General features: G+C 38.2%; 1 protein-coding gene across 1 annotated transcript in view; it reads right to left on the bottom strand.

Moving 5' to 3' along the window:
• Positions 1-268: 268 nt before the first annotated feature.
• FAM171A1 (family with sequence similarity 171 member A1) overlaps positions 269-20,685 on the bottom strand; it is a 91,783-nt gene continuing 71,366 nt past the window's right edge. Inside the window, exons 7-9 of the mRNA XM_062569069.1 lie at positions 7,344-7,460; positions 4,745-4,859; positions 269-4,266 (exon numbers count right to left, since the gene is read on the bottom strand). Of these exons, the coding sequence (XP_062425053.1) occupies positions 2,574-4,266; positions 4,745-4,859; positions 7,344-7,460 (1,925 nt within the window). The 3' untranslated portion in view covers positions 269-2,573. The remainder of the gene's footprint in view (positions 4,267-4,744; positions 4,860-7,343; positions 7,461-20,685) is intronic.

Here is a 20,685-nt window from a genome sequence, read left to right as displayed (position 1 = left end):
GCAACATCAATACATTGCAGTAATGAAAATATGTTATTTTTAAGAAAGTTTGCAAAATATCAGCATTGTATTTGTTCAAATAAATTTGTTGTATTGGGACCACAAATTATCAAACCATGAAATCAAGTTTTTTAAAAAAATAAAAACAACACAACTAAAAGAAACAATCTGCTGCAATTTAATAGTAACGATCTCACTTTACAAGATAATAATGATGAAAATTTTGCAAAGGAATCCGAAGAAGAGAATGTAATTAAAAATGACAGAGTTAAGACGACAAAAATTGGAAATTAAATAGCACAATAATTCCAGTAGGTTCAAATTTTTACCAGAATATTTATTTGATACAGCATTCTGATTAATAAGTGACACTAAATTACCAGCACTTACTGAAACTGGATAAATACCATTTCTTTAAAGCACAATGGTTCTGTTCAGCGACCTAGCACAGACCAACAATAAGTAACTCAGACCCCAGACCCACTTCACACTGGTCAGTAGCAAAATTCCTAAATGGAACAGGAAGGACCCGGAATGACTACTAAAACATAACTGACTGCCTACATGGTGATTTCAATATTCAGTGAACTCTACAAATATTATTTTAGACTTCTATGACACATACCACTGCCAAATACAGATCAAAGCAAGACAGAGGTGAAGCAGCTTTGCAGATAGACAGCACTGTACTGGGATCTGGGAAATCTGGATTCAGTTCCTGGCTTTAGCCTGGACCCTCAGGTAAGACATTCAGTTAAATGGAAATTACAACACTGGCCTTCTATGAAAACCTTTGAAATCTACTGAAAGAAAAAGGGTAATGCTTCTGAGTCAGGGCTTATTATTTAATTTTAAATAGGAACTGTATAAACGTTCTCTAATTACCTTAGAGATTACATAAAAATTATTTTTATAAAGTATTACTGCTGCTTATGCTGTGTAAAAAGAATAGAATTAAATATGATAAAATGAATGTATATGAAGGATTCCCCCAGAGGACAAGTCACATATTTTCTCTCATTTGAACCTAATTCATGAAGCGGTCAGAAGTGTCCAGTAAATGTAAGTACCCGAGAAATCAGAATGAAAACTGGTTCCACTGGAAGCAAAACTCCACAGAAAAGTTCAGTGATACCAGAATTTCATTTCCAAAATATTCAATGATATTTAAGTCAACTGTTAAGTATTTTTCAAGATAGGAAGGATGCTTTCCTGAAAAGAGGTCAACATTTCAGTATTGACTGAAGTTTATGAGAACTGCATAATAAAGTTTAATTGCTAGTAAGCCACACAAGCATAAATATGGACAGCAAAAGAGAAACCAAAGTAGTTTTGCTTATTTAATAATATAAAAGAATCTGATGACCACCAAAAGAGGAAAAAATCCACAAAGTTTTTTTTGCAGTTTATTTTCAATTATAGTTTTTGAATAACCAAGCAGCTCTGTATAGAGAAACCACAGAAGAGCAATTCTGGCACTTTTGGATAGTACATTTTCTTTTTTTTTCAAAAACTTTTTTAGACACATTCAGTCCACTTGCTCGGTCCACAGTCCATTTTATATGAGCAAGATTAGCTCATACGATTCCAGAGAAAACTAACGATATATACAGTCAATGAAACTATCTTCCTGGCTACCCTGGGGCCTTTAAAATGTCCTCTAAGTCTACCCTGGCTAAACAGAATCCACAATATACATGATAGTTACAGAATACACTGCATTGAAATGAGAAATGCTCAGCACAAAATGGGACTCTTGGCATGCAGCTTAAAATAAAAGGTAAAAGTTCAGAAGTTTATAAAATCCCAAATGGGGTCAATTAAAAGGAGTTAGCAAAAGAAGGGACTGTTCATTGTTACTGTAAAAAAGGCACTTTGAGTAAATGGGACCAGAATTGGAGGAGTCTTAGTTGACACAAAGTTCAGTTTGGTTTCATAAAAAGGCTTCAATGCTAAGGGATGCTACTCAAGTTTCCTGCAGTTTTACATTAAAATAAATTGCTGAGTAGTTTATAATAAAGGACATAAAATGTTTACAACCAACTTGTAAAATTAAGAAAGCATAGTATAAGCAAAATATTACTAAAAGCAGCAATGCATAGCCTTTCATTGAGATAATGCACAATTTTGGACACCATGTGTCAAACTCTTGTTTTTAAGATACTCTTTCAGTAGCATTATCAACATAAAATTAGCCTACATAACAACAGTTTTACCAGCTCCCATTCATAAGGAGATTGAGGTCATAAACCAACCAAAACAATTTGTCAGTATTTTTAACATCCTGGATGACCAATATCAAGTATATGGAATAACAATCACGCTCTTTGTTCAGCTATCTCACTGGAGGCAGCCGTTAAATCAGAGGAATGATTTTAATTCTTTTCTAACATTTACACAGTAATGCATTTAAGTTCTTTCAAAAGTTGCTCACCACAGTTTGTTTTTCTCTTTTTTCTCCACAACAAAAAAAAAAAAAAAAAAAAAGAAAGAAGAAAAAAAAATCAAGCACTTCCACAGAAAGAATATTTGGCAATTTAATACTCCACTGAATGGTGGATTTTCACAATAGCTCACTTTAGATTGAACGTCATTAATGGTCTTTCCTCTCGTTTCTGCCAAGGACTCTTCTTATCTTCACCTTGGTCATCTTCCTCATCCTCATCATCATCTTGAACAGATGTTCCATGTTCAGGACTAGTTAATGGCTCTGGTTTGGTTTCCACAGTTCTTGTTTCCTCCTGCAGGCTGGGCAGCTGCACACCACTTCTCTTACTAGTGCCTTCTAGTAGGCATCGGAGAGCATTGTCCTCTGGGCTACAAACTGCTGTTCCACATTCGCTCCCACTTTGGTCCATGTCATCCAAATATACAAGCTGTGTATAAGCTGTGCTATCTGAAACCTTCCGCTCCCTCTGCTGGTGCTCCTGTACTGGTGGGTGACTCTGTGGCACAGACAGATGATCTCCCCTTCCCTTTCGGGCAGATTTTGGTTCATTCATGTCAACACCAGAGTCCAAACTGGCATCGTTACTCCCATTCCTACCAGCTCTTTGGAGATCAATGTATGAATGTCTAACATGAGCATTTGAACGTCCATCTAGAGAAACAAACCATGCCCGAGGATGAGGCAATGGTTTCCCACCTCCTAATTCCATCAAAGCCTTTTCTGTAAGAAGCTGCACTTCACTATTCATTTGAGCTAGGGATGCATCATTAAGTGAGGCAGGAATGGAAATAGATTCAGACATGGAAGCATTTTGTTGGCTCCACTCAGTTGCACCTGCATCTTGCAAATGTTGCTGAGATACTGCTTGTGATGCTAACTGTTGGGGTTGCAGCTGTTGTGGGGGGTGTGGAAAAAGCCGTGCATGAGGGTTAGGAAGCTCAGCCTGAAGTCTTTCTAAATCAATTTGCTGGTCAGCTGGAACAACCAGTGGTTGGCTAACATAAGGGTGTTCTCCTGGTAATTTCATGTAATGACCTGGAATGACCAATGCAGGCAAAACTTTTCTGTAAACACTATCATTAACTTGGTCAACAGAATTGCAGCAAATTAACTGACCTGGTCGAGGAAAAGATGTTGGTCGTTCAAGGTGATCAACTGAACGAGACATCATACATTCAGTAGGTCTGCAGTCCAACAGTTCTTTTTCAGGGGCTGAAGGTGTGGGGTATATTTGTTCCTGAATATTGTATTTACTTCCAGTAGCAATATGATTCATAGATACTTGAATTTCTCTCTCTTGCTTTTCAAATAAAGGCTGTGACAGCATAGCATTGTAACTTCTCCTGTACTCATCTTTGATAGGGGACTCATAGCCTTCAGCTGTTTCTGTAGATTTTCTTGTCTTTAAAGGAAAACTATCTGCTGATTTGTGGTAGTCTTTTCTTAGAGACCCACTGGGAGTCAGGTCATCCAAGGAAATTCTGCTCTTGTCTTTCTCCTTTTCAGAAAGCAGTTCCTCTCGGGAGCTAAACTCTTGAGAAGTACTGAATGAGTGCTTGAGCATAAGTGTATGCATATCTGCTTCTCCACTAGCTGATACCATCTCCATGTGGACAGCACTGATTAATTCCTTTGCACCTGAGGTTTCGGTGTGTCCATTGCTAGCAACAGACAGCCCACCTGGAAATTCTGACTCACGACGGGAAAATATTAAATTTATATGTGACATAGAGGTTGCTTGATCCTTCTTAGAAGTATCCAGTGCTGTGGGAAGTTGCAGCTTCTTATGATGCTGACGTGGTTTTAAACATTTTCTTCTATAAAAACCGGTAACAAAAGAAATAACATATTTATGATTGTTGTACAGAAACAAGATCAGCGAGTGTGTGTTTAAGCACTGATTAAAAGAGCAAAGACGGAATCAAAGACAAGCTACTGCCAATCAGGAAATATCTTGAGCACCAATTATAAATTGGAGCAAATGTCTAGAGGAGACAAATATAAAATGACTTATTAGTATACACTTGCTGATAAAGACTTAACATTCCTTTAGAGATATGTTTGATGAGAACAGATGACTTGCAAGTGCAGAACAGGTATGATTACAGAGATCTTCCACTGCAAGCCTATGTTTGATAGAAGGTTTTAAAACATCTTATTTTTTCAACTACCATCCTACCAAAAATAGGGATTAGGTATGCTGTATGTGACCAGCATCACATGAAATTTATCTCCCTGTTTGCTTCTTTTCCAAGTGCTTGCTTTCTTCTAAGTAACTAAGATGATGAGTCTTACCTGCAATAATACAGAAGGAGACACAACAAGACAAGAAGTATGACAGCCATCCCTCCTAAAATTGCCAAAAGAAACATTGTATGATAGCTGGTAATGTCATGTGTAACAACAGGACCTGGAAGACAAGAAAAGAGAATTTAGATCTGTGACAATCTGAAAACAAAAAGAGGAACAACACTTTAAACAAAGAGAGGAACAGCTTCCCTTGTATCAGGATGCTAAGTGAAGAACACTGCCACTTATAGCTCTGGTGCCTATTGAGCTGACCATCTCTGGAGAGGGAGTGAGTTGCGGAGAAAACGTGCTGATTTTCATGACTGCAAGTCCAAATAAATAGATCTCTCTGTGGAAAAGCAGTTAGTTACAAAGGGAGCATGCAAAAGTGAATGCTGCCTTCCAGATCCTGATGCTGACACCATGTGTCATCTCTCATCACTGGAGAAAAGCCATCACAGCATCTTCCAGCACTGTAATGCATGTAGCAGCAGTGTGACTAGATCTCTCTCTATGAGCTACATTTGTGTTGCTTTGCATTAAGTAGTATATAAAGTGCAATAATATAGAATAAGGATATAGTGGAAGAAGTGTTGGTGCTCATATTCTAGACTGACTCAAGTGGATCTTCAGTAGCTTTAAAAAACAGGCCACTAGTTAAAGTGTTCGAACTCCAAATTTCAATAATGCTTCATAAATGTTTCAAGATACCAACACATGCATGCGGACAGTATCTGTTCACAATCATGCATGTGTAACCCTGTTGGTTTGTAATATCCTTAACATGATTTTGAAATACAGACTCAGATTTTCATCTGCATGGCAGCAGGGTGTACAGCATTGGCTGACAGAATAACATGCATGTACTGTGATGGACAGCAAACGCTGACCTGTACACTTGGGTAACATTAAGCTTCTACATCATGAGGTTTCTAAAACCTCATCTGTGTATCTTTAGTGGTCTGTAGTGCCACTGCTAGGAATACAATGCTCATTTTGCCCCCCCCCCCCTTTTCTTTGAGGTAAGAAATGGAATAGACTCAATGAGGAGATGAAAAAAGAAGAGAGCCAGTAACCTGCTTAAAAATAACATCAAATGTGTGAAACTTGGGAAATCTAAAAATTTATACATTCTATTCAGTCATTACTTTTATATAATTGATAGTGCTACTACAGGACATTAAGCAAACAGGGGAATAGATAAACCATTTGAGTGTTTCATTAAAATGTGGTTCCCAATGTAATACAGCTTTAGGAATGCTGATCTAGCCATCAGAAAGAAGGGAGAGTAGGACACAAGCAGAAATTGCCCTATAAGTAAGGACAAATGTTAGCCTACTTGGGATAACTTTAGAGCTACAGGGCCAAAATTTGTGAATATAACTTCCTTCTAGTCTGAAACAGAGCTGCACTTGGAAACATTTGACTCACAGTAGGTTTTTTTAAGATACAATTATTTGGTAAGAGTCCATTAAATTCATTGATAGTTTATGCTGATCTGCACCTGCATCTAAGCTCTGTTCAGCAATGAGTCAGTTGAATATTCCAGTAGTTTCACTTAATATAATCTTAAATAAAAAGCTTGCATAAGGTAACTCAACAAAAACTCTAAATATTTTCCATATTACAAAGAAACCTGGGGGAATATACAGGCAGAGTTTGAAAACAATCCTCACATTAAAGTGTGTTTCGTTGGTTAGATATAGTTTATTTAGTCTGTACAACCAAGGAAGGAATGTTTCCTTCCATTCCTACTGTATTTGGTTTCCATCCAAAAAAACTAATGAAGAAAATCTCTTAAGAGAAGGAATTTTTGGTTGGTTGCCTGGTTCATGTAGAGGTATCTCTGATTATTGTAGACTGGAGAATAATACTAAGAAACCTGAGCCAGCCACAGAGAGATAAAAAGGGAGACCTGGCTGCAACATTAATAACCTCAACAGGCACGGAAGTACACACCATATCTAATTCAAAGTGATTTTTCTGAAGTTGCATAAGATGCTTGCGAATGGCAACTAAAAAGCTCATCTATCAATGCAAATCTACTAACACCCTCCCAGAACTTCTACCCTAAGTTATTCACAGTGTAAATTAATTAGTCACAAAGATGTTATAAAGTCTAAATCAAGGCAAAATGTGCAATGTGTTTTAAAAAAAGAAATAACCCCAACAACTCAGGACAATGTTGACCTTAGGTGCATTCTCTGTAAGTTTCTGTACAGAAACTCCCACAGTGGGTATTTTTCTACCTGCTGAAACATTAATACGATGATACTGTGACTCCCTTCATTTTCTAGCAATGGTTCTATTAACCAGTGGTGACTTAAATGCATCAAAGCAATAACCACAAATCATGTTCATTAAAAAGGTTCCTGCTGAAATGATTTGGAGATTAACACGCTCAAACCAATTTTGGAGTACAAGGTTCCCCCCACAATCCCCAAAAGATTTTAGCCCTTTACTTTCAGATTTCTGTTTTCTAATAATCCATTATTGATCAAGCTGTGGCATCTCAGATGAGGTCATTCTGAAAAATATAAACATTATATATGAATAAATAATTACTCAATACTGGACATAGCAGTATAATTCAATTCCATCTTACCTGGGATAGCGGGTGACATAGCTGCAACCCAGTAGCCCAGCTGAGGTGCAATGTAAGTCCAAGTCAACTGATTTCCTTCTTGCTGTACAAGGCCTAAACTACTCTTGAGCCATGTCCCTGTAAATATAAGATTGTAGGAAGGCATTACAGATATACCCAACACTTCTCTCTGTAACAACTGCAAACACAGTGGTATTTGAGGGCTCTGACAAGCAATCATCTCTGTGGCCATTTCAAAAGCTTTGTATACAAAAAGGTTGTTTAAAATGAAATAAAGATAGTAAAGTTTTGAAGAATCACAGAAAATAATCACCGTCTTATTAATTTCCCTTTTTTGAAGAAAGATATTTCCAAAGCTGATTATACATAGACATCAGACCTCTCAAAACACACAGGCTCGCACACATGTGTGCGAGAGTTCTTTACATCACATATTTGTCTCCTGCACTGGCTGTCAACTTCCAGAATAGTAAAGAAAATACTTCCTCCCAAAGTTAGTTTTCTCATAATGAAAACAGGCCTATGAATGCTATTTCCAGTAGATGTAAAATCAAGTTCATAGAATCAGTAAGGTTGGAAGGGACCTCTGGAGATCATCTAGTCCAACCTCCCTGCTCAGCAGGGAAACAACTGGCCTATATATGGATTGAACCCACGACCTTGGCATTATTAGCACCATGCTCTAACCAACTGAGCTAAACCTACCCCCCATATAAAGTTGCATCATCTCTGTCATTCACCAATGTTAAGTCATTCAGAGTGTGTACAGGTTTGGGAATACTGTTTGTCTGGTAATGAATAATCAGTTTTTTAAACACTGTTTCAGATGAAATACTATAGATTTTTTAGAATTATCAAATGGTAATTTCAAAATAAATAAGACTGACAACCTTAAAGCCATGTGTTCAAGTAGTCGGACAATCTGTACTACTGGAAAGCTGTTCTGTCTTCACTAGGTAAGTAATACGTTGAGACCCCTGATTCTGGGGCTGTAGGAAAAAAACCCCCACCTTAGTTTCTGCTACATTGACTAGCCAATATGGTTTGTATACTGCTCTCATCTTTATTCTCTTTGAAAGAAACACAGGATTGCTATACCATGGACAGCTGAAAATTAAATGATCAGAACACAGGTAACAGTTTATTTCTAAACAAGAAAGCACATGAATATGTGTAATGGTAGCTATATATGGGCACATGTAGAAAACCAAATGGCTTTTGAAAGAAAAATTCCAGCCAGTGCCTTTCAGCCTTGAACATTTTGAGGAAAATCTTTAAAGCTGCAACAAACATACCCGAAACACAAATACCAACTAAATCTCTTCCCTTCTCCTGCTTCCACCTTGCTGCTTTTGCATGGAGTCTTCAGTTGTGCCAGGGCAACTGCTTATGAAGCCATGCAACACACCAGGGCATGCAATGGTGTAGGTAAAAAAAATACCTCTTTTTTTTGTGTTGTGGGCTGTTTGTAGCCCAGCTCAGTTCCCCGGTGGGGCTCCCAGGGCTGTGTAAACAGCTATGCCAGTCCAGCTTCGAGGAAACAGGAGGCAGCAAGAGCCCCTTGGTGGACCTGTGTGCCAACAGCAGTGGTTGGGAGACTGCACCTGGACACCAAAAGGCATCTCCTAGAGCGGCAGTTCTCCTGTGGCATCACCAGTGGGTGTCGTAGCAGGCAAAGAATTAAGGAAGCCTGAAGGAGGAGGTTCCTCAAACACCTCAGTGCGACTGCCAACACAGCTAATCTCTGTATAGAGCCGAGATAAACCCCTTTGCATTTCTGTAGAGCAGCTCTGTATTTCTGTCCAAGAGGAAGAAGGAATGTTCCATTTACCTTACTGAGCTTCAAATGCTCACTTTAAAGAAAAAATGCGCCTTGTACTTGTAATTTCTTTTCCTTTAAATAGTCTCCTGTGCATAATTTCTGAAGAGCTGAAGAGTTACCTTTTTTTCTTCAGATGTTGCTAAAAACTTCAAGGATGAGATAAAGTGTACACTTAGCAATGAGTGCAGCACACACTTGAGAGATTTTTTTTTTAATACTACTGAGATCCTGATGATTTCTTCAGTGTTTCTTAAATTATCCATCTGTGCAAACCCACTACATATGAGAATACCTTTTCTTAATATTTATTTCTTCTTTACTCTTGTTTTTCCCTATGAAAGTATGCCCTTAAAACCCACCATTTTGGCTAATAATTAGGCATCTGAATATAGTGAAAGGTTGTTACAAAAATATATACGAGGGAGAACTTCTAAATACAGGTAAATATCAATGGCATACAATGTATTCGAGGCTAAACTGAACTTGTGGGCAACACAGGAAAGGAATTACTGACATCATTTTCTGCTTCCAAGTAGAGTCAGTATACAGTTGCCTATTATATTATTTCTTAACAGGTTATTTCATGTTATTCCATAGAGTCAGATTAGACAAGTAATTTTGATTCACAGTACTAGAGAAATCAAAATATGTGTACACAGATTTGCTTATATGACATCCACAAATGTTGTATCAGAACACCTCAATATAGCCATTAGCTTACCTAATTTAAGGAAGCACTATCAAGAAAAAAAAAGAGACTGAACTCAATTGCCCACAGCTACACGTGAAGTTTTTGGAAAAACAAGGCAAAGAAGATTCATTTCCTTCACCAAAGTCAGCCACCTTCCCTTCTGATTTTATGCCAACGCACTTTTGAGGAATGTGTCAATCCAACAGCCCTGAATGACAAGTTGAAAAAAATAGTCCATAGTGTCAAAGACTGCTTCTGTTCTACGCTGTGCCTAAAGTGCCATTTGATGAGAAAACTCCTTTAAGCCTAAACGTCACAATATCCTTCTGCAAGATCTGTGGAGCAAGATGCTAGGCCTGAGAAAACAGCTGCTTCAGACAAGCAGGATTACACATCAACTACTTAAATATGCAGCTGTGTGAAACAGAACTTAAGACTGATATAGATGTAAAAACATGTTAACAACAAGGAAGGGTCTGGGTGATGAATCCTCTGTGCCTCCCGTACCTCCTTTTCAGTCTCTTAAGCCCTTAAATTCTCTCTCTCTCTCTCTCCCCCTCTCTCACACACACAGGTACATGTGTAATGTAGCAAGGTTCATTATCTTTCCAGGCTATTTTTGTAGTTACCTCTTTGAGCAGAAGTTATTATTGATTTCCTCACTAGGGGGAACTTGTGTCCAGCTTGCTTTATTCACTTTACATTGCATTCTAATGAACAGAATCCTTGTAATGCCCCTTTAAAGCCTTTTGCTCAATAATACTGTGCTTGCATAAGGCAGCGATCAAGAAGCTAACAGAGGCTGCACTCTTATCGCTGTGAGCAGAGCTCAGCTGCCATCCTGCCAAACAAGCAGCAGCTCAGATTGCTCATGTTTTACCAACAAAAGAAATTCCTGTATTTGCAATGGAAACAACAATACAGTCTACCGCACACGGTCAGTCGGGCTTCATGCTTGTCTTCTGCTCATTTAGGTAACCCGTTTTTGCTAACCACTGGATATACTCCAGAAAAATTATTGTTTGGTGTAACAATAGGGAAAAAATGGTATTCCCCTCTCTGCAATGGACAGTTAAGAGTTTTAAAAACACACCAGATAATGTAACTGGTACTGGACATCATCAGACCAGACTTACAATGCTTCTCTGTTAAGCATGAGAAAGTCCATACCCGACACATTAGTATGTGATGACAGCTACAAAAGAATTGCTTTTTAAATGGCTCTGTGTTCACAAAGAACACCAGTTGCTTCACCAGGGCATTGCTAAGCGTGGGTTCCTGAGAACCACGGGTAAACAATCTCACTGAGTACCTTTTCTGACCCCTTCTTGGTCCAAGAGTTTGCTGAAAACCTCCCCTCTATTTCTGCCATCTCTTAAAGTTCACTGACAAAACAGAGTATCTCCTCAGATGGTGGGAGAAAATGGAGAACTCTATCCTTCACAACAGCAGCAATTCAGGTCTGAGTGGAAACAGTCGAAGCACAAAGTCCTGTTTGTTTCTCCTGAGATCAGATAGCCAAAACCAACCAAGGTATTATGAGGAATTGATGTGCCATCAGTATCTGCAAGTCCATCAGAGCATTTCCAGTTCTCTCTTCCATTTCATCTTTATAGGTTCTAATATCCTGGTTCTAATATCACTTTTTAACTACCACTGAACACCAAGTAGTGTTCTTATAGCATCCTATGGGCAATATCTTGCAGGAAATAACTAATGCCAGAGCTTATACCAAGCAAAAATCAATCACATTGTACTTACTAGCTTTAGTCTTAGCCTTTCAAACTACCTTGAGTAAGGAGAAGAGCATAGCTGTCCAGCTTTGAGAATGGATTTCCTATCCCATTCCAGACTTTTCCTTGCAATGGGAAATAAGATGCTTTCCTTTTCCGAAGTTGCAATTTACTAACTTTTGGGTCCCCACATATTTCCTCCTGTGAACAAGGATGGAGGTAGTGAATAAAAATCTTTCACTTCCTGCCCTTTCCCATCCACTAGCTTGCAGATGGCATTAAGGGCAACAGTTCTGATTTCTTCTGCGCCAGCAGGATTACAATTGCAGGAGAACCAAGCAAAAGGACTCAGGAGGGAAGGGAAGTCTTATCTCCCTGCATGGCTGAGTGTTAGGATAATTTAATTCATTATTATCCAGACTTCTCTATCCATCCATTTCCCTTCTCCCACAAGTCAGCACAGCCAACTAGCTTCACTGCTTATTGAGTTTTACAGGGTAAAAAAGAAAAGTAACAAAATATAAACAAGAGTATAAACAAAAAGCAGTACAAAGATTGGATGAAATGGAACTGATCATTTTTGTTCAAGATTGGTTCCGTAGTTGCAGAGAAAACACACCAATGCTTCTTTGGAGCAGAAACAGCAAGTTCAGTATAGTTTGTCAGCACAGCATGATTTGGGCCAATTTGCCATCAATTCATAAAGAGTGTCTGGTGCTTCATGGAAAAATTCTATATATAGAGACATTCTTACTTATAGATCGTTTTTACATTTCTCTTCCTCTTTTTCCTTTATTACTGCTCAGTGGAGCCAACATGCTGATCCAGGATTCAAGTCAGGGAAGCTGTCTCTTGGCTCAAACTAATGGTAGGGGGAGAACCTAGGAGTTTAACTCTTTCCTCACCAAAATATATTTAGTGGTACTTTTTTTTAAAAAAAAAATAAATGGTGTCATTTAACAAATATCTTCTTGAAGTTTAAAAAACAACTGCCCAGCCCTCCTTCATACACTTAAAAGCAGGATAAGAAAACAACCATTGTTAACACTGCAAAGTATATAAACAAAATGAGTACTTTAATAGAAATATTAATCAAAAAGTAATCAGATAAAGAAAGCTGAGCTTCAACTGACTGAGAAATATCCAAATACCAGACACAAGCTAAAGACTTCAGCAGAGCAGGAGAAGTAAGTTCTGCTAGAGAGAAGCACCTTATTACTTTGCCATAACTTTGTTTTTGATGAGAATGCTTATTTATCTCAGGCATCTTTTAGGACTTGCCAATGTGACCAAGAAGGAATTTTGATGAGTGAGTTTAAACAGCAAAACTCTCCATTTCTACACACATTTCTGCACTAGAAGTGCTGTTTTTGTGATTTAATTTTGCTTACTTCCAAATCAGATTGAAAAATGGCAATTTCGGCAAGGAGGGTGTCCAAATGGGTGACTATTGCAGAAAAGCCATTATAGAAAAGCAGTTCTAGACTATTTCCCTGCACAAACAAGGCATTGCGTGTATGGCCAGTCTGCCCATAAAAGAGCTGTTGTCTCGACGTCAAAAGACACCATTCAGTGAGACGGCTTGTTGGATCCAGACGGCAATAACGGCCCTGCTTTTGCAGTCTAGATCCGTGATGCCTCTGAACATGACACTGCTTTCATATAAAGCTAGATCCTAGATTAATCTGCAGTGTAATGCAGGGAAACGTAAGCCTCCCTGTTTTCCACGTGTGTGACCATGCCTGCTGACAACCTCCTACTGAAGTCAATGGCAAACTTCCTATTGGCTTATGTGACGCTGGACTGCGCTTAATTCAGGCAGAACTGCCACACAAGGCCATCTGCTCTAGGTAGGACACGTGGTTCCTACTAAAATGAAGAATAAAGGAGACAAATGCCATTCTAAGCTGTGTCTACTGACTTCAGTGGGAGTCTGCAGATCAGCATCCAAGCACAGAACTCACCCTCTAGGCGGGCATATTCGAGTGCTTACTTCATGCTAAATTTTATCAGTTGACCATTTCAGAGCCTCCCAAATCTTTACCATGTCAGTCCCTTCTGCTTTCTTGGACTATGTACTCTTCCTATCACTGATCAAAACAACTCTGGTGAATGACTGTCAGAAGCATGTGCTGTAGCTAGCAGCTTCCTCTAAGAACAATCCTAAATAACACAAGCATTCAAATTTAAGATAGCCATGTTTTTTTCCCAAGTTACTTTTACATACGAGTTTTTGGTAGGAAACTCCTCTATTGACAAAATATCATTTGCTTCTTTTAAACAACTGGTGATAAGATCATCCAATCACACTGAAAGCCACCGAGCAGGGAAGCAAAATTGTGCTACTTACAGCACAAATGATTTGGTTCCAATAGGTTTGACAAATAAGAGGATTCAATTAGCTTGAGAGCAAATTAAGCATAATCCCATTATATGAATTTATTTTTATTCACAAGATTATCTTCTCTGAACAGAAGAGTTTTGGAAAGAAAGATGCTTTTAACACTACTATTTAATAGCACAGATGTTTAAATAAACATTTCTTAATAAGAAGTGGCTTTCCTTCAGCACAGATCTCTTCTATAATGTGTATGATGTCTTAGATTGCACTGCTTAAGCAAAGATTCACAGTTAAATGGAGATATATGTGTCAAAAGGAATGAGGTAGGTTATTATCAGATAGAGGCTGGGACAGCAAAGGATATTCAGGATGCACTAGCAGCGTTTCTAGCAGTAATTGATTTAGACAATTCAAATGGCAATGTTCTTATAGAGAGTTAATGAAGGGCAAGTTTGTGAAAATACTGCGTTCAAGTACGTTCCAGTATATATAAATTGTACCTTTTCATTCTACCTACTGAAAACTGCTTATTAGATTTTTTTTTTTTCCAAAGAGAAAATCACCCCTAATCTGCATCAGGATCCAAGTTTTACTCCAGAAGGATTGGGTTTTGGTTTTAATTGTATTTATTCTCTAAAAAGCTAAAAGCCACGGAAATAGGAAGTTGCAAAATTCCTTCTTGACTATCAATAGACATTATTTTCCTCTCCTCTCCACCCCCTAATACACAGGGGTTTAAAAATTCTTAGCATTTAAGTTAATATTGCAATTTTGTTTTTGGAGTTGCTAAGCAACATCAAAAAAAAAAAAAAATAAATGTCCCTGCTCTGAGCTCATGCCTTCATTATTCTTCCGCTCTTACAGTATTTGTTATACAAGCCTTCCACGCTTAAATCCTGCTACTCGTGCAGCAGTACCGTCATTATTTGGTGTGCTGGAAAACACACACTTTTAACATAGTATCTAGAAGATTTTTGCAAGAAGAAATCTAACAGTTCAATTTATTACTATTGTCTGAGAAGCTTGGTAGATTTTCTCACCTCTACTCAATTTTCCCTTCAATTACATGCTAAATATTTAATAGAAGAATATGTCAATTTTCATTATTTAATAATTTTAATAATGTCTGGGCAGAAGGCAGGGTAGACTGTGGAGAAAACTGCTTTCATTGTTTTGGTCCCCTCAGCATTTCCTTTCCAAATGCCAAAACAGAAGAGACTTATTAAAGAAAATGACTTCCATACATAAACCAGTAATTGTATTTCAAATGGAAAAGCTTAGTTATGCTTTCTGCTCCACTATTCCTGGTCACTGGTGTACATGAAAAATACTGCCTTTAATACTCACTTTATCACATTATTAATCACATTGTCTGTTACTGACAAAATTACTCGAACAAGTAATATATAAATAAAAGCCGTGAAAAAATTAAAAACACTTTATGCCCTTTACTTCATTTGGGCTTCCATCACACTGACATTCAGTTACTATTTTTCAAGCTGGAAGTGGTAGCCAGAAGCACAACGTGACTTGATCTATCTCCCCAAGGCTGCAGAGGAAGGCTGCCCGAGGTCTTTCTCAGCTTCTTCCAGCCCCACCCAGACACTTCACATTTGACCCTCTTCTTCTTCTACATTGAGCTAATGAGATGCATCCTCCTGCTCTCTGCACTCCCGCTTCTACTGCCACCATCTCTGATTGCTCTTCAACTCCAGCAGTCCTAAGAAACACAATAATCCTTTCTCCACTTCCCAAATTCCAGCGTCCATCCCTTCCCTTCTTCTAGTGGTTTTGGCGGGTGGAGCTACAGTGCCAGTCACAGGATACAATGTATAGTCCATTATTAAAATCAGTGTTCCCAGGCAAGATGTTATTTGTTTCAAGTTCTACCATTTTGTGTCAAGGAAGTAGATTATTTGTGCATTATGACCACATTTTGACACCAACTCGATTCCTTCGGTGTCCTCTTAATCTGAGCATAATGCCATACCATTTGTGTGTTTTTTTTTTTTAAAAAAAAAACTCATCTGCTGTGCCACAAATTCCTCCAGCCACCACTCATGCAGCTCAGATGGTACCCGGGGGAGAAGGTGGGGAGAGGGTCAAAGAATCCACTGACATCACTTACACATTTGAAAACCACATCTGCTTTAAAAACAATGTACATGTTGATAAACAAGCAACAAACGCCTCTTGTGATCCACTGCCCCTCTCCAAAGCAATCATGTAAGTGAGAACGTACCTCAGTGAGCTACAATGTGAAGCATCAGAGAAAGAGCTGTTTTTTCTTTCAAAGCTGAGATCTATTATGCTGCAATTATATCTGCACCTATTATGTAGGCATCGTACATGATAAAAAGCTGGGTTTGGTAGCTGCCATTTCTATGGCAACACACAAAATGTAGAATTCTTTGAAAGAATTAGTTAAGAATCTGTATTCCTTAGTGTTATTCAATCTTTTATGAATAATTTAACCTTGACAGTTGAGATAAAAAGTTAAAATCAAGTTGTCAAAGAGCTTGTAAACTACAGAAATTGTGTAACTGTGAACTTTGTGGAAGCTTGGTTTTCTCCTGGCAATCTGAAAATAAATCTGACCTAGAACCAAATGTTCTGGATCTGGTTACACTGCTTTTATGAAATTCAAACTTTTAGGGGCAGAAAATGTATTTTCTTGCACATATGTGCCCTTCTTTGTAAAATAATGCATCCTTTGCTGGGGCGCAGGACAACACGGAAGCCAGTAAAAGTAACAGAGTTCTGTACATTTCTCACATAGAACAAACTTAGTGAAACCCACTGAGAAGTTGTGAAAACACAGATCATATAAGCAGTTGTATGTAGTCCAAATGCATATGTGTCTGTGAGCTTGGGATAGATGAAGTGCATACACAGCAGAGATTCCATCCAAGCAATGAAACGCCATTTTTTTTTTCTGCTAAGTAATTATTTTGTCTGTCATACCCTGCATGAAGGTGGTGGCACCTACAAGTTAACTACATTCACAACAAAAAGGATTTTTTTTTAAAACTATGAAAATATAAGCCTTTGGCTGAATTTCCACTGCTACTATGAGAAAGGTTTGATCAGAGACTTTCACAAGCCATCTTCATTTTGCTGAAGAATAAACAAGTAGGAAACTCTGACCTTACCAAAAAAACCCACAAACCCAAAAAACCCCTCCCAAAAATTTTGCCACTGAAGGCAGGCTGTCACTCAGAAGAAGAAAAGTACCATATTTTCAAATATATTTAGACATCTATTATGGCATTAAATGCAGACAGAAAGCATTGACCAAGCTAAGCACAAGCACATATAGCGTTCTTCGTAAGCCGCAAGAGGAGTTCCCCAAGATAGTCATCATTTCTCTATTCTTCCATTGCTTTACATTAACACATAGTTGAGATTATAGTCACTGTGGAAAACAGCCTCCTCTGCAAAGAAGCTAGTAATTTAAAGACAGTAAGGTCATGTTCAAGATGTACACCAAGTGTTCAGGGAAGATGAAGAACAGAGAAATAGTAGTCTGAACCATGTTTTGCTTCATTTATACATTAGTGCACAACAGGGAACATATTTTAAGGAGTGAGGAGAGAAAGGGTGAGGGTTTAACCCCTTCGCTCCAGTGTCCTTTGACAAAGAACGTGGAAAGCGGAGTTCAAAATATTTGCCTGTTACTTGCTGGGATTAACAAACTAATGAACGTATTCTGTCACTAAAGAATAATTCCCAAATTCCGTGTTATGCTCTCTGGCATATTTGGTTATATCTGTAGGTTTAGTGAAAACCTACATACAGCTCTAGATATGTATTTAGAAGTCCAGATGCCACATTATACTTCTATGCCATGCAGTACAAACTGAGAACTTAAAATGAAGAATGTTGGTCTTTCATACAATTCAGTGAGCAAAACTGTAAAATAGGCACCTTAACATAAAGAATTCAAGTGGGGACTGAGGAGAATACAGCAGAGCAAGTGCTATGTTACTCAGTCCAGCTGGTGGGAGCTTGAAATGATACAGAAGGTACGAAGTTTCATTTCTGCTGGGATCTGTAGTATTCATTTCCAGAACTTTTGACTGAAGACAAAGCTAGAAATAAGTCTTGGTCAGAAATCTGGTGTTCAAGAACAGAGAAATTAATTATATTGCTGTAAATCCTACTGACATCAAGGCAAATATACAGGAAGTCATGATCTCAACCATCTGTTTATGGATAAAGAAAAAGTTTTTCAATTTCTTCTGATTCTGAGGGAAACAAGATAAAGTTTAAAAAAAAGAAAAACCAAAATAGTTTGCAATCCTGATTATAATCCAAAAAATCTAATGTTTAATAAAATCAATCTAATAACATGATAATCCAAAACATATTATGTTCAAAACTGTAAGTATGTATCATAACACATACAAAAAGGCTGCTCCAGGGTTACGTGAAATCTGAGTCAGATACAAGCACATCAACAACGCAGAATGATGAAGTTACATTTTAGTGTATATGACTCCATAACATTAATGCATCTGTGCTTGTCATTACCAACACTAAGATCTGCAGCAGAAAGAAGTGGTGAAATGCATCTCCAGCACAAGAACAAGGTTTGGTGCTTTCATTTATCCTAAAAATTCTCCAGGGCATAGTTAGTTACTGTTCATTTTATTAATTATTCAAAAAGGTATTACTGCTATAATTTGCTTGCTGTGCATGCAAAGTAGTAAGCTTGTTTTGTAATGAAACATCTTATTTGGGTCAATACAAAATAGATGGAGCAGATTGTCTTATTTTGATGTCAGCCTGCTTTTTCTGGCTGTTGATTTCATCAGTGTCAATGAAGCCACCCTCAGCCTTAAGTAAACTATGCTGTTTCTTCCTGTTCTGTCCCCATTCCTCTCTCCAGGACAGAAACTATGGTAATGATAATACAGATTGTTTATGGTAAACATCCTAAAAAGCCATTAATTATCTTTGGCTGATGTATGATGCAAATATGCATAATTTCTGTAGAAACTATGAAAATCTCTGCATTTCCAGTCAGATGTAACTGGGTTTACATTAGTGCATCATGCGCTCAGAACAATGTATGAGAGTCTAAGGATTAAAACATATTTATAATATTTCTGTCCATTCTCCACTCCCTCTGCTAAAAGTGAAATGTATTTCTGCCTTTTAGAGCACTTCACAGAGTAATGATGAAAACCACATGTATTCTGAACAAAAACAACGGTTTGCATGAACAAGCACCCACTGTACTGCTAATACATTAGAGAGAAGCACACCATTATTGCCTGGTAATGCATTCCTAGTTCTCCATCTCTGGCATTTATTCAATTTTCAGATACAAGTGTGAAAATTTAAGCCACTGAAAACCTATTAAGGGAAGACCACAGCATAACTAGCACTGAAAAAACAGCTCCTGAAATGAAAGACAAAATCAAAACAATGAGGTTGGAGGGCCAATCCCGACAAGACCCAGATCTGGCAGTGCAAATGGGTTACAGCAACTTATTTGCCAGTTAAGGAAACCAGCATAGAAGAAAACTTTTAAAGGCCAAAGCCACCTCAGCCAGCATGCATTTTCCTCCCTTCAAAGTCCAAACACAACAGAAATGGTGGTGGTGGTGGGGGTGACGGGGAACCATCATGCTGCAGCAAGATATGGCTGGTTTGACAGCCTTTAAGGTGCTTGTGTAGTCTGCACAAGATAGAGCAGCTGCTGTATTTATCATATTGGGCTGCTATAACTTGGGCTGGTTGGGATGTGGCCAAAATTCTCCTAGAACTGGCATGCTGCAGCCAGGGCTTAAATGCATCTTTGTTGAACATCTTCAGTTGCACAGGAAGATGTTTACTTCAGCTCAAGTGTGAGCTGGAAGCCTGAGCATAACATCATCAATACCTTCCTCTCCATGGCCTGATAAAAGCCTTACTTGTGTAGCAGTTCTTATGCCTTCTCCTTCCAACATCACAAGTGCTCCATCAGTTTCTCATGAAGCAAAAAGCTTGAACCTGCCTCAAGACTGGGAGCATCACGCCTGCATCAGTGATTAATTAGCCCATACTGATCTATACTAATACATACTACACACACCACAGGGTAACTAGCTTTTTGTATGCAACAGTGAAAATCATATTCTATAGCAGGAGAGAGCTTTTGTGGCCTCACTGCAGAGGCACAGAAATTTGGCCACAAACGAGAAAGCCATAATCAAGATCAGAAACATTATACTAGCAGTGAGGCATTGAGTAGCCAGCAGTGAGGCAGGCTATAGGCAGCTGACAAGAAGGCTTAGGGATGGACAGCGTCTTGGGGAGAAAGTAAATGTGAGTCAGTCTTCCCAGTCTTTCTTTGAAATAGTGAAAACAAAACAGTTTTTAGAATCACAAATCAAAATAGGCTTCAGGAAGAATATAAGTGAAACTTACTGTTAGGGCACCACTAGAAAATTGCCATTTCCACATTTAAGGGAAACTCTAAATCCTTTCGACATACTCTTTCTCTACAATTCAATTCCAGACTATATTCAAAATTATTTTATATTAAATCCTACGGCTTTACCCTCTAATATATTTGACAGAATCTTTTATGAGGAACGCTACTTGGATACTTGAAAAAAACATCACCTGTTTCAGCAGATGCAGGAAGGAAGTGAAAAGGTTATTTCCCTCTTCACCTCTCTCTTCTCTGCTTCCCCTCCCCTCCATCATAAACAGTTGTTTCATTCTAGTCATTCAACTTCTGGATGTGATCATGAACTGCCTGA

Source organism: Rhea pennata, chromosome 2, assembly GCF_028389875.1.
Source record: "Rhea pennata isolate bPtePen1 chromosome 2, bPtePen1.pri, whole genome shotgun sequence".
Taxonomy (NCBI): Eukaryota; Metazoa; Chordata; class Aves; order Rheiformes; family Rheidae; genus Rhea; species Rhea pennata.
This window is presented reverse-complemented; position numbering and strand designations above follow the sequence as displayed.